The 14,067-nt window shown below is 41.8% G+C and overlaps 1 protein-coding gene across 1 annotated transcript in view; it reads right to left on the bottom strand.

The window, feature by feature from the left end:
* Positions 1-2,233: 2,233 nt before the first annotated feature.
* Positions 2,234-14,067, bottom strand: part of LOC136885422 (gastrula zinc finger protein XlCGF57.1-like) — a 71,065-nt gene continuing 59,231 nt past the window's right edge. The window contains exon 5 of the mRNA XM_067157950.2: positions 2,234-4,801. Coding sequence (XP_067014051.2) covers positions 3,820-4,801 — 982 coding nt within the window. The 3' untranslated portion in view covers positions 2,234-3,819. The remainder of the gene's footprint in view (positions 4,802-14,067) is intronic.

Here is a 14,067-nt window from a genome sequence, read left to right as displayed (position 1 = left end):
CCCCAGGCAAATGGCGAGATGGTAGCTAACTTAACAATCACATGCTCACGTATGCGTACCTCTGTATACTTGGATTTGGCGTTATTCATTGCGAAGTAATTTAAATCTTAACATCATGCGCTCTGTATTACTATTGTCGCATTCAAAGAGTTAGTTAGTTAATTGTTTATTCGACAGTGGATATAAGATCATGATTCTATATAAGTTACTCTGAAATAATAAGTAGGATATGTCTGCTCAGTTGGTATGGTACAAATGCTTTAGTTCCTCACTCTTAACATTTCTCAAACTTGGCTCTAGTAAACAGTTCGCAGTGCATCCGCTACGGTTAGATTCAAATTCTCTTATTTAATATGTATGATCGGTTCTGCCTTCTTTACAGACTTACCTACGTTTAACGGTAGATTTTGATAGCAATATGCAACTTATATGAGGTTTTAGAGTGGAAACATTCACTATGTATTTGCCTAGGGAAATTCGGCTCTTGGTGCATTAACCCGTTCGGTGGGCGATGCGTGGAGATCCGCGGCTACAGGTGGCTTGCTCCGCGGGGAACGTGGATATATCTGCCGAATATAAATATATTTTTCTCATTTACCTGCTTGCAAAGGTTTATTTCTTTTTCAGCAGCATATTCAAGATGAGTCTATCCTCTGATGTGAATTTTTCATCTATATCCTCTCAATTCCAATGTGTCATCCAAGAGTTGGATCATACAGAACGCAACTTACGTCTGGGCAAGAGTCTCGCGCCGAAGCTTTAGCGCAACGTTCCTTGGATTAAATAATATTGCAGTAGAAGGTATTTCTGGAGATCGAGATACTCAACAGACCTCGCTGGTGACACTTCTGAACTGTGACTTCGAGTTCTTGGGTTGGGGTCTGTCTTCACGACTGGAGTGTGTGTTTACTGTGAGTTACAAGACATTTATTAACGTGCGCATGTGTTCGGTAATACAGGTACAATTCATGATTTTCCTCCAAAGTGCAGAGACCAGGGTTCTATTCAATTCCTTTTCTTACATTTTTCCGCTAAAATGTCCAAATGGAATCACCAGTCCCCACCGTTAGAGGAAGATAATTTACGGGTCACGATAAACGAAATGTTGATATTTAGCGGGAGTATAGTGATCTTAGTGAAGTAAGTTCTGGCACAGGGGAATTCGTAAGTGGCAGGAATTTACACGGTCCAAGTACTGCAGACTCGAATGTACAGGAGTTCGGGCCCAACTGAAGCAAAAATTTAGAAGTCGCAAATGAAATAACACGTGATCGATTCCTGTTCAATTAGCGATCATTACAGTGACGGTGGTGACGATAATAGTGATAAGAGTCCAACCAGTGTAACTTCTTCGTCAACGTGGACCTAAACTGGAAAAAGAAGGCCCCGCTTTGACCCAAAATTCCATCATGAAGTAAAGGGCAAGTATTTAGGGAAAGCAAAACCGAGCGAAATATTTGATTTTTTTCATGACCAAGTTGCCACAACATAATGTAGCTGAACAGACAAAAGCTGCCCAGCGGAAAATCGCAGTTTAGTAAGAAAAACGAAGGGATAGAAATCAAGACCGAGTCAGTACAAATAAGGACGAAACAAAGATTCTTATGGGCATACTGTTGCCACAGGGTATTGTATAGAAAATGAAATAAGGTCATTATATCTTTTGCAATTGCTGCTTGACTACCAACTTCTATTTCCTATGAGCTGATGATACGGAAGGCATTTCTTCATGCCAGGCTGAGCGGCTCAGATGCTTGAGGCACTGGCCGGCCTTCACAACCCAACTTGGCAGGTTCAAACTTGGCTCAGTTCAGTGGAATTTGAAGGTGCTTGAATACATCAACCTCGTGTAAGTAGATTGAATGGCATGAAACAGAACTCCTGCTTGACTAAATTCCAGCACCTCGGTGTCTCCGAGAACCGTAAAATTATTTAGTGAAACGTAAAACTACTACTATTATTATTATTAATATTAGATATGCCTCCAAATCTTTCTACATTTATCTGACTATGAGGCACATATTGAAAAATTCCTCCTTAAATATAAAAGATAGAGCCAGTATATGACCACCAGGTAGAAAAATTTGTTTGAAGCGTATACCACTGATAGCAACGTGTCAACTGATGAGAACCCCTTGTTACAGCAAGGGTGGCTAGGGTGGAAAGTTTACATGCCAAGAAAACGAACGCGTTTCGGAATGGAACCATACAATTTATGTGAAACCGAGAGAGGGTATGTAACATGATCTGCTTCCGAGTGTATCGCATGAACTTCTGTAAAAGAAAAACACTGTCAAGACTAAAAATACTGTACATATTACCTACATATTAGTATAATATAATCCATTAGTGACAATTATGAATTGTAGGTATATAAACTTGATACCTCAGAAGCTCTTACGAACATAACCAGATACTTTTGTCAGTATCATTTATTCCATTTAAATCTTATAAGTACGTAAAAACCTTGTAAATAGATAATTCACATGCAGAGAAAAATTATTTCCAGGCAGAGGTTTTTAGTAAACTGCCTAAAATAATTATGTACATGTTACTGTATACACGGAGCCTCTGTGGCTCAGGCGGCAGCGCGCCGGCCTCTCAACAATGGATACCGTGGTTCAAATCCCGGTCACTCCATGTGAGATTTGTGCTGGACAAAGAGGAGGCGGGACAGGTTTTTCTCAGGGTACATTGCAGCATTGTGGCTTCTCATCCATGTCACTCCGCATGTGATCTGTTAGACTGACTTTCTGGCTGAAGGCTTTAACACAGACATTGCCGCAGTGTGGCTTCTCGCCTGTGTGAGTCCGAACTTGGACTGTTACGTCGACTTTCTGGCTGAAAGATTCGCCGGAGACATAGCAGCAGCGAGAACCCATGTGGCCGGTTACATTGACTTTCGGGCTGAAAGATTCGCCCCATTGCACAATATGCCTTCTCGCTCGTGTGATTCAGCTTGTCAACTCTTAAATGGACTTTCTGGGTGTAGGATTTGCCACAGACATTGCATCGGTGTGGCTTCACGTCTAGGTGAGTCCGCATGAGACGTGTCGGAGTGACTTTGTGGTTGAAGGATTTGTCACAGACATTGCAGCATTGTGGCTTCTCACCCGTGTGAAGCCGCATTTGATCTGTTAGAACGGCATAGCGAAAGAAGGAATTACCCCGGCCATTGCTTTAGTGCGGCTCAACGTCTGTGTGAGTCATCAAGGGTTACCACACACATTGCATGAGTGTGGCTTCTCGTCCGTGTGAGTCCGCATTGTACATTTAGTTTCACTTCCTTGCAAGATTTGCCACAGACATTGCACCATTGTAGCTACTCGCTCCTGTGAGTCCAATTGTGAAGTATAGGAGTGCTTTACGTTTGCAGTATTCGCCACACACATTGTAAAATTGTCGATTCTCGCCCTGTGACCTGTTAGACTGACTTCCTGGCTGAAGAATTTGCCACAGACATTGTGGCTTCTTGTCCGTGTCACTCCTCAAGTGATCTGTTAGACTGATTTTCTGGATGAAGGATTCACCACCGACATTGCACCAGTGGCTTCCTCGCCCGTGTGAGTCCGTACTTGGCCTCATACATCGACTTTCTCGCTGAAAGATTCGCCACAGACATCGCGGCAGCGAGACCGCACGTGGCCGGTTACATTGACTTTCGGGCTGAAAGATTCGCCCTGTGTGATCTATTATACCGACATTGCGTCTGAAGTATTTACCACAGACAATGCATCAGGTTGGCCTTTCCTCTGCGTGTTTCTGCATGTGACGTGTCAGACTGACTTTGAATTTGTAGAATTTACCACACACATCGCATCAGTGTGGCCTCTCGGCCGCGTGAGTCCGCATATGACGTGTAAGACTTACTTTCTGGGTATATGATCTGCCGCAGACTATACAGCAGTGTGGCTTCTCACCCGTGTGAGTCCGCACGTGGGCCGTGAGATTGCTTTTGTAGCTGAATGATTTGCCACAGACATTGCATGAGTGTAGCTTCTCGTCCGTGTCACCCCGCATATGACGTCTAAGAGTCTCTTTGTGTATGAAAGACTTGCCACAAATATCGCAACAGTACGGGTTCTCGCCCGTGTGATACCGCATGTGAACTGTCAGGTTGATTTCTTGGCAGAAGGATTTCCTACAGACATTGCAGCATATTGGCTTCTTTTCCGTGTGAGTCAGCATTTGATCTGTAAGGGAGTTCTTGGAGCTGAAGCATTTGCCAGAGACATTGCAAGAATGTGGCCTCAAGCGTGAGTGAGTCCGCATGTGGAGTATTACTTTGCCTTTCGTTGTGAAGGATTTGCCACATATATTGCAGGACTGTGGCTTATAGCCAGTATGGGTCCACATGTGATGCGTTAGTTTCTCGCTAAATGATTTTCCACATACATTGCAAGAGTGTGGCTTATAGCCTGTATGGGTCCGCATGTGAACCGTTAGATTACCTTTGTTGCCAAGTGATTTGCCACAGATATTGCAGGTGAGTGAATTATTGTGTATGTGAATTCGCATGTGATCTGTTAGACCATTTTTGTGTCTGAATGATTTACCACAGATATTGCACAATTGGGGCTTATCGTGTGTGTGAGTGTTCATGTGACGTGTCACCCTGCTTTTGAGGCTGAAGGATTTACCACAAACAATGCACCTGTATGGCTTCTCGCCCGTGTGATTACGCATGTGGACTATTAGGTTGAATTTCTTGTTGAAGGATTTCCTACACACACTGCACCTCAAACATTCTCCTCCGGCATCAGGAGGTTGATGATCTGCGTAGCTCACATCGGGTCTCGATCTGGAGTGAAAAATTTAAAATTACATCAATTATTTAAATTCAATTCCGCTACAACACTCACACAAGGGAAATGCTACTTATGCTGATTGCACAATACTCGTGAACATCACATTTCCGAGGGAAAAATTCATCTGAGGTTAAATTTAGGGTGTTACGAGAATATGTTGCGTATTTTATGTTCAATCACATTACTACGCGCAAAAAAACTTCCGACAATATAGGAATATACGAGCTCATAAACCTCATTTAAGGAATGCATGAGAAGTGGTCCAGGCAAAAGGAGAAATATGAGCTCTTTAATCCGTATACGTCTGTACTCCTAGATAAAGGATGGCAAATGCTTTGGAGATTTGATCTTGATCAACCACTCTGCAGTTTGTGACAGGCGAATGATGAGTTTTGTAAAGGCCCTCTTTTGCGGTTGTGAGCTTGTTACTGGACTGTTACTTTGAATTTCTTGCTGAAGAATTTACCACAGATATTACAAATGTGTGGCTTATCGCCCATGCGAGTCTTGTAGACATTAATAAAGTTGAGAACATTGTTTACCGACAGTCAGCAAGATCCATCGCAAATAATTTATACACATTATTTACTGTCACTCTAACATACGTATTGTATTTGTACATTGTTATCATACTAGTGCATCATTATAATACATCACAGTGTGGTTATTTCTAATTACATTGCTTTGATGTGCAATCAGAGCGACATACTGTAAATATAGCATGGTACATTTATACAAGGAAGTTCGTACCACTACGATGTATTACATCAGTCCTCGTCTTAATTGCTGTCCTTAGCAGAGGCCGCAAGCCATATAGAAACAACTAATCCTGAGGAAATCCTCGAAAAGCAGAAAGATAACATGTAGACGATGGCTCTTTCCCTAATCCTGATGCTTTCATTTCACCTACAAATACTGCTGCCATAGAATATGACAAAGAATATGGCTTAGGGTGTAGTGTTTTTATTGATTGACTGATTGATATTTGTCGTTTAGAGGGGCCTAACATCGAGGTCATCGCCCCCTTGTAGTGTTTTATTACAATGTTACGATATCCTGAAATATTTGAACGCAAATTTAAACTATGACGTCCTAAAACATTCTTATGAATGTTCCTTTAACACTACACCTAAAAGGAGCATAAAAATCAAGGCTTGAGCCAGAACTCGAGATGAAAGGACATTGAATTGAACCGTAGGGGATACTGCTGCTATGTAAAGAAAAGAATAAAATTCATTTTTTCAAAAAATTAATGGACAAAGGGTTATTTTAGTAGAATGATAACATCGTTAAATAGCATCCAAGTCTATGCCTGTGTCCCCACCGCAGGGTGGTTCTAGATATCCTAGGAGAGAAGAGTGAGAAATACAAATTTCTTGGCTAAAGGTGAGATCCGCCTGCAAAAGGGACAGCAGAAAATTCATCGTAACGTGAAGTGGGACTTCCCAATTCATTCCGTATGCACTGAATTCACATGTACCGGTGCAATGCATGACTTCCTTACAATCAAAGTAGTGGGAGGCTCGACCATTTGTTGTTTCTGCACTCTCAGAAAAAAATAAGTGGACAAATAAAAGAAATAAAAGGGGGACAACGATTCCAGACGAGACAGGCTAGGTATAGATCATCACTCAAGATATTGATATTGCCACCACAAGACAACACGGGGCAGAAAATACAACACTGGTTTGTACGTCATACGTTTTGTGGCATATCACGCCAAGCAACTTTTTTACATTTTTTCCATTTTTCTTTACATGATTACGTGATTTTTGTGACAAGTGATTTATCAGGTTCTCAATTAGTTTTTCAGTAAAATGGTATTTCATTTTGTATTGATGAATATTCTCCAGGAACCATTTAAACTGCCATAACACGTGGCTCGTTCCAGGTGATGTATACGGGTTCCCCACTGGGCTTCCCGCAGTCTTGAGTGAAATATAATTGAATCGTTTTTTTTAACGACGCATGTCAAGATGTTGCCACAATTGAGTTCAGGCAAGTAATACAGTCTTTAGGTATAGATCTATCGTTTTCGGCAGAAACTACACACGTCACTGCATTGCTTTATTCGGTAACTTTGCCCTGGTAATAATAGTTTGTTGGAGAAACAGCACTTGTCACTGTACATTTCAAATGGATATCTCCAAACTAAGATTTATTGACATGTGCTGTTTCAAAAAAACGAGTCAAATGAACTCGTAGACCAAACAAACAGAAAGTCCTTAATGGCAACTTCAGCGGACATGGAGACATTCAGTACGGAGGAGTTCGCAGACGAGGCACTCTACCTTTCTGGAAGTTAATGCAGAGAGGAGCGTAGAGTTCCTTCTCCAGAGGGGGCTGAAACAGGCGTCTGTTCTCTATGTCCCGAGCGGCGTACCTACCTGTTGTCATGAGGTCTAAAACTCTTCATAACAAGCGTCACATCCTTATGGAAATACATCTCATGGAATCGGAACCAAGCCTAATAAAGTACATACATGTAATAAGTTTATTACATGTAATGAGTACATACATGTAATAAGTACATACATGCTTATATCCGCTTAAACGGTTCGCTAATGTATTCTCTGTTCTACTTAAAGTAAAAATAATTCGCTCTCTGATACTGGCTATATTTGACTACTGTGACACTGTGTTGACTGAAATAAAATGCGACAGTAACAAGAAACTGGACGGCTGCATAAAATATATCTTTAATCTGCGATATGATGCACATATCACCTTATTATAAGGAGCTGTCGCGACTTCGAATGCACCAGCGCAGTGAGCTTCACATGCTATCGCTTCTGCACAAAGAACTCTCCACTGATACTCCCGACTATCTGTTTTCATCTTTTTCTTACCTCTCGTCCTATCATGGACACAATACAAGATTTGGCTCTTCTCTTGCCGTATCTGTAACCGCACTGCTGTGTACAACCGCTCCTTCATAATCTCTGTGTCTAGGTAATGGAATTCGCTACCTACGAACATTAGAGACAATCCTTCTCAACGCATGTTTAAAGTGGCTTGCCGGAGCATTTGCTGGGTAGATTCCGCTGACTTGATGGATAATTGATGAGTGAATGTAGGAATGAATGAATTGAGTGAAATCATTTAAGTGTACTTATTTTGTATATTTTAAAATTAAGGACTCTTTCAATATAATAATAATAATAATAATAATAATTATTATTATTATTATTGTACCGGCTGGTACATCTCTACGCCGCATACTTGAATTTTCCGCCTTATAGTACCACTCTGCAGGAGAAACTCTGAACTTCAACAACTGTGATTATGAAGTTGTCAGTACTGTGCGGAGTTCAACTTGTTTTGTTTTCTATTGATCAATGAGTGTAAACATTGTCTTATAGAAAATCGGGGATAGAGAGTGCATTACCCTCTCGAGCTCCCCTTCATTTTGAATTCGAGCTGACTACGTTTTCGTTACAGTTCTTCTACTCTTCCGTAATGTATTAAATTTATTCTGTATACGAGTCAATAGTTTGGGAATAGCCCCTGCTTCATCGGCCTAGTGCCTCTTAGGTTTTAAGAAGTTTCGTGTAGGAGTGCAAATTTACGCCTCCATTAAGTTTTGCATTTTGGGCCAATTACTTAACCTATTCTTTTTCAACGAAGGCCCAGTAGGTTGGGTACAAGATACCCCTCTTTCATTGTAAGCTGTGCCTTGATGGCAATCATGTGTACAAGTCTGGTATTACCTTTATAAGCTTGAAAAATTGAGAGCGGGTTAGCTCTTTTATTTGTGGTAAAAGTGCCTCAGAGAGGCTTGATATTTGAAGGTGGGAGCGAGTGCTCCATGTTATTAGGGGTTTTCCGCCCTTTGGTAATATGTGGTTGTGAGCTGAGTGCTCAGAAATTGTAAAAATTAGGGCTTATGGCCCAGAGTGTTAAAATATCTCTAAATCTTGGCTTTCCTGGTATTGTACCTGATTTCACTTGTTGTTTCTTGTTAATATCTGAACATTTATATGAAAATTGCTTTGCTATTTTTGAAAATATAACCTTTAATGCAATTTTAATCAATATCTCAGCTTTGTAGTTAGACCCACTCCAGCCCATACCTTCTTTCACCTCTGCTGTTCCACGGGTATCTCCGTAACAAGTGGTAGCAGAGCTTGGTTGAATGGGTCTCAGTTAAGCCCCTTTGACGGCTAAACATTGCATTTAATTTGAACTCTAACAATTTTCTCAGTTGCTGGAACCTCCTTTTCTAAATTTCTAAATTTGTCAAGCTTTTGCCATCATGTCGGGTTCTCGCAAAGACCTCCATCCCGGCTATTTGCGCAAGGAGGAATTGATATATGAATTAACCATTAGAAATGTTCAATCTGGAGGCACGGTTGCAGCCGATACCACCAAACTTAAGGATTCCCGCGATTTGCCGATTAGTATCCCAACTTTAGGAGAGAAAGATATTGATGAGGCTCTCTCCACTATCACTGACAATACTACTGAGCTAGCATCTGTCGTTAGTTTTTTGAAGTAGGTGATCCATCTCCAAGCCAACTCAAGAGAGTACAGGCTAGACTGTTCCATTTTTATAATAGGGTGAGCGATCTACTGTCTCTTAAGTTAAATGAACTTCAGGGTAAGGTGGCTAGTGCTCTTGTTAAACACCTGTCTAAAATGTCTAGTAAGGTTAGTCAATTGTTATCTGCATCCGCTACTCCCAAGACCGATCAAGCCACGGTTGCAAACACAGCTAATGAGGAGGAGTCTTCCAAGGCAGAAGAAAGTAGAAAATCCGTAGGAGTTCAAGAAAACTCGGCCCCATTAGAAACGGAGTCAGGTCGTTTCACATCCATTCCTCCATATGTTTTGAATAATGCGCTCTCTGAAACTGCTTCTCCACCTCCTAGGCCGTTACCTACTATGTCACCTGGGTTCGGTAGTTTACCTCACCCTCTGGCTATGTTGCTTAGAGGTATTTCTAAGTTTTCAGTTAATTCTACTAACTATGTCATTGCATTCGTAAGGTTTCTAGTCGAATTCCAAGATCACGCTCTTGTATTTTCTCTTTCCCCGTGTCAAATTCTTCAAATTATTTACCCCTATTCCATTGGTGTCCTCTCAGGCAAAATAGCTAAAGCAATCGCTGAACAATCAACTATTGAAGATTTTCATGCACACCTTCTGGCAAACTTCATTCCGGCTAGAGCAAGATCCTCTCTAATACAAAAGTACTATTACCGAGTACAGCGTCTGGATGAAAATCTTGCCGACTTCATCGAAGACATTAAATTCTATATTAGGGTATTTGCTCTTCATTCCCAGAAGATGAAATTGTTCACGCCATTGTGGAAGGAATTTCACCATCCTAGACCTCAATCAGGCGTATAACGAGATACCTCTGGCTGAAGAATCTAAACATCTTACAGCTTTTGCCACGGATTGGAACTTGTATGAGTACAACCGTGTGCCTATCGGGCTCCCTGCGGGAGCAGCTGTGCTTACGAGACTGCTAGATAGGGTCTTCTCCGACATCAAATTCGAGTACTTATACCATTACCTTGATGATGTCGTCGTATTTTCTGAGACCTTTGAAGAACATCTAGATCATCTGAAAGAGGTCCTTAAACGCCTTCGTAAGGCAGGGTTAACGGTGAAGTTGTCTAAGGTTGTTTCCGCTAAGACTTCCATGTCATTTCTAGGGCATATTGTGTCGCCCGATGGTGTCGCAGAGGATCATTCTAGAACACAGGCAATTCGTGATTTCAAATCTCCCAAGGATTCATTGGCATGGTGAATTTCTTCACGAAATTTATTCCTAACTTCGCTAATAGAGCAGCTCCCTTGAACTTACTTCGTAGGAAAGGCGTCAAATTCAAGCCGCTTTCAAAGACCTCAAATTAGCTCTTTGTAACGCCCCTGTTCTGGCTATGTCTGATTTCTCAAAGATATTCATCGTCCAAACCGACGCGTCGTCGTCGGCGGTGGCTGCAGTCCTTCTTCAAGAGACTGAACTAGGGAGGCGATCCATCACCTATGCATCTAGGACATTATTGGCTCAAGAAGCCAAGTATTCCATCTATGAACTTGAGGGTTTGGCTGTCTTATTTGCGCTAGAGAAGTGCCGCCTCTATCTGGAACACGTCAAGTTCGACTTCGTAACGGATAACCAAGCCTTAAGTTGGGTCTTAGCTTGGCCGCGTCGTACTGGTCGCATAGCCCGCTGGGCTATCAGAATTTCTGCCTTCCAATTTGAGGTTAGGCATATAAGAGAAACTGAAAATGTTGTGGCAGACGGACTAAGCCGTATGTTTGCCAATGAAGTAGAGACCTCTGAACACGACGACGGTTCATCACTTCCCGAGTCCATATCTCTTGGTGTAAATGCCATTTTAACTGATGCTCCCATGCTATTTAGGGACATTGAAAAATATCAACGTGAAGATCCGATGCTGGCCCCTATTATGGAAACCGTTTATTCTGGGGAACATGTGGTCCCTTATGTTTTGAGGAATGGTGTTTTATGTTGCCCTTCGGGGCATGATAAGAAGATGAAAGTTATGGTTCCAGCTGTTCTTGTACCTAAGATCTTCAAGTATTACCATGAGAACCCATTAGGGGGACATTTAGGCATCTTCAAAACCCGGGAAAAGATCCGAGAAATGTTGATTTGGAAAGGTATGGACAGCGAAATTCATGAATTGGTAAATGCCTGTAAATCTTGTTGGCTTAGTAAACCTATCATGTCCATTAAGCAAGGGCTATTGTCTTCTCATCAAGCGTCGCGCCCCATGGAACGCCTCTATATCGACTACGTAGGACCCTTCCCCCAATCAAAGGGGAATGCCTACAAATTCATCCATTTGTGTGTAGATGTTTTCACAAGATTTTCCTGGTTATTTCCGACTACGCTGGCTACCGCTCAGTTCACCATTTCTTGTTTAAATTCCATCTTTGCTTCTTTTGGTCCGTGTCAATATATTGTTTCTGACAACGCTGAAGCTTTCACCTCCAATCTTTTCCGTAAATTCTGTTTTTACCTGTCCATCTCTCATGTAACTACTTCTGCATACTATCCTCAACCATCTCTCGCTGAACGGGTCAAACGTAATCTGAGGTCGGCTCTAATTGCCTATCATCATGACTATCACTCCAGGTGGGACACATCCCTGCATTGGTTAGCCTCTGCTTTGAATCCGGCGATTCGTGAATCTCATAAGTTCACTCCAGCTTCAATGATGTTTAAGTTCGTACCAAACACGCAGCTCTCTAACCTTTGGTTCCTTAGTGATATTTTACCTGAGACAATAGATCCAGATAATATTAGAGATCTATGGAAGAAGGCTAAGGCCAATCTTAAAATTTCTCATGAAAGGGTTAGGGAAAGATATGATCGTGGACGGAGGCCCACCAATTTAAAGGTAGGAGATCATGTTATGGTCAAAAACTTTGTTCCCGCGAGCAAGCTGGCCCCCAGATTTCATGGGCCGTGCACGGTTTTGGATTTCTTAACTCCGGTAACTTTATTAGTGAGCAATCCATCCACCGAGAGGATCTTTAGGGTTCACCTATCTCAGGTGAAACCTGTGTAATATCCTTGCTAACTTAGTCTCTTACATTTTGTATGACCCCTGAAGGTTAATTTTTGTTTTATTTTAAGGCCTTCTGCCCTTGGATTATGTTCCTTGTGTCTATGTGTTAATTGTACGATCTTCCCCTCTGGTCATTCTGCTGTCCTTTCCTACGGCCATTACCAAGCTCCCGTCTCCTGCTAAATCCATATCAGTGGCAAAAAGAAAAATTTTCCACGCCGCTGGCCCCTCTGCCTCTCCAACAACGATCGTACCCTTAAATCAAATGTCAACAACAATTCTGCCGCCGAGATCTTACTGTTTCAGTGCCCCTCAGCCGTTCGTCGCCTTACCGCCACCGTGGTGGGGTAAGGGCCCACTCCACTCCGTAATGTCCTTCTGTGTACGGCGCGCCAGAGGCAATATCCCGGCACAGGCTGAAGTGCGGCGCACCAACCGCAAGCTTATCTGGGGCCAGTAAAAAACTTCGCATCTGAGACGTACTTCACGACGACTACCCCTCTCATAGTGCGGGAGAGAGGTATCTCAGGGTACTTGAGGGGTCCGGAGGACCTTGATTGGACATCGCCAACGGCGGCTGGTCTTGCCGTCAAAATTGTCATCGTGTGGTTGGCATTCTACGGCAACAAAGACACTCTCAAGTCGTAGTTCACTTAACTCCTAACAATCTACATCAAAACAAAGGAAACTTTAAAAAAAGTTTTGATGCTTTAAATGGTTTTTCAAAATTCTTCTACAAAACTTTGGAAATTCTTAATGTTTCATCCATTTTCTCCCACAAATCTATTTGCAAGGAAGCTGGAATTCAACTAATTTAAACTTATCAACCAGGAAACATGGACCTTATTTTGGAAAATAACTTTTGTTAAAAAACTTCTTCTGTGTTACCCCAGGGAAGGACATTTGGGGGGGGGGGAGGTCTGTACTGGCTGGCACACCTTACGCCGCACATTTGAATTTTCCGCCTTATAGTACCCCTCTACAGGAGAAACTCTGAACTTTAACAACTGTATCAACTTATACGTTTTCTCAGAAGATGTCACCACCGTAAATTTTGTGATTACGAAGTTGTAAGTACTGTGTGGAGTTCAACTTGTTTTGTTTTCTATTGATCAATGAGTGTCAACATTCTCTTATAGATGTCTCTACAAAAAAAAAACTATGACCATGCACCCTGGTGCGAAGTGGAAGAACTTTATTTGAAGAAATTTTGTATTCATAAGTTTGTTCTTTACTAAATTTTGTTCTTTCATTTGTGGGTAGGCAATATAAATCTTTTCTTTCCGCTAGTTTTGAAGTTAGCCAATCAATTATTTCTGTAATTAATTTTTGACTAATCGTGTCTTTCTTCTCCAATTTTGATGTGTAACTTTTAACCAGCCAAAAAACGACTGTGGGCGTGTCTTAATTATTCATGAAAGGTCTCAAATCTTCCCCGAGAGTATAAAAACTGCTGATGTTCTTGTCTCTCGGCCACTCGTATAACACCTAGCCTAGTGTATGGAAGTGTAGCAGGAGGCGGGAAGCGCCTCTTTCATCCGGCAACAGCTCTTCAACAAGGTAATGGCCGTTTAACATCTTTATTTTCTTGCTAGCTCAGCAGTTTAACCCTCGGGAAGGTCCGAAACTTTTTTATGTAACCTATCTCTTAAACATGTAAAATTTTGTAAATCTTCATATAACTGTAACTGAAAATCGGGGATAGA

Source organism: Anabrus simplex, chromosome 14 (assembly GCF_040414725.1).
Source record: "Anabrus simplex isolate iqAnaSimp1 chromosome 14, ASM4041472v1, whole genome shotgun sequence".
NCBI lineage: Eukaryota > Metazoa > Arthropoda > Insecta > Orthoptera > Tettigoniidae > Anabrus > Anabrus simplex.
Note: the sequence above shows the minus strand (reverse complement) of the source record. Positions and strands in the feature narration are given on the sequence as shown.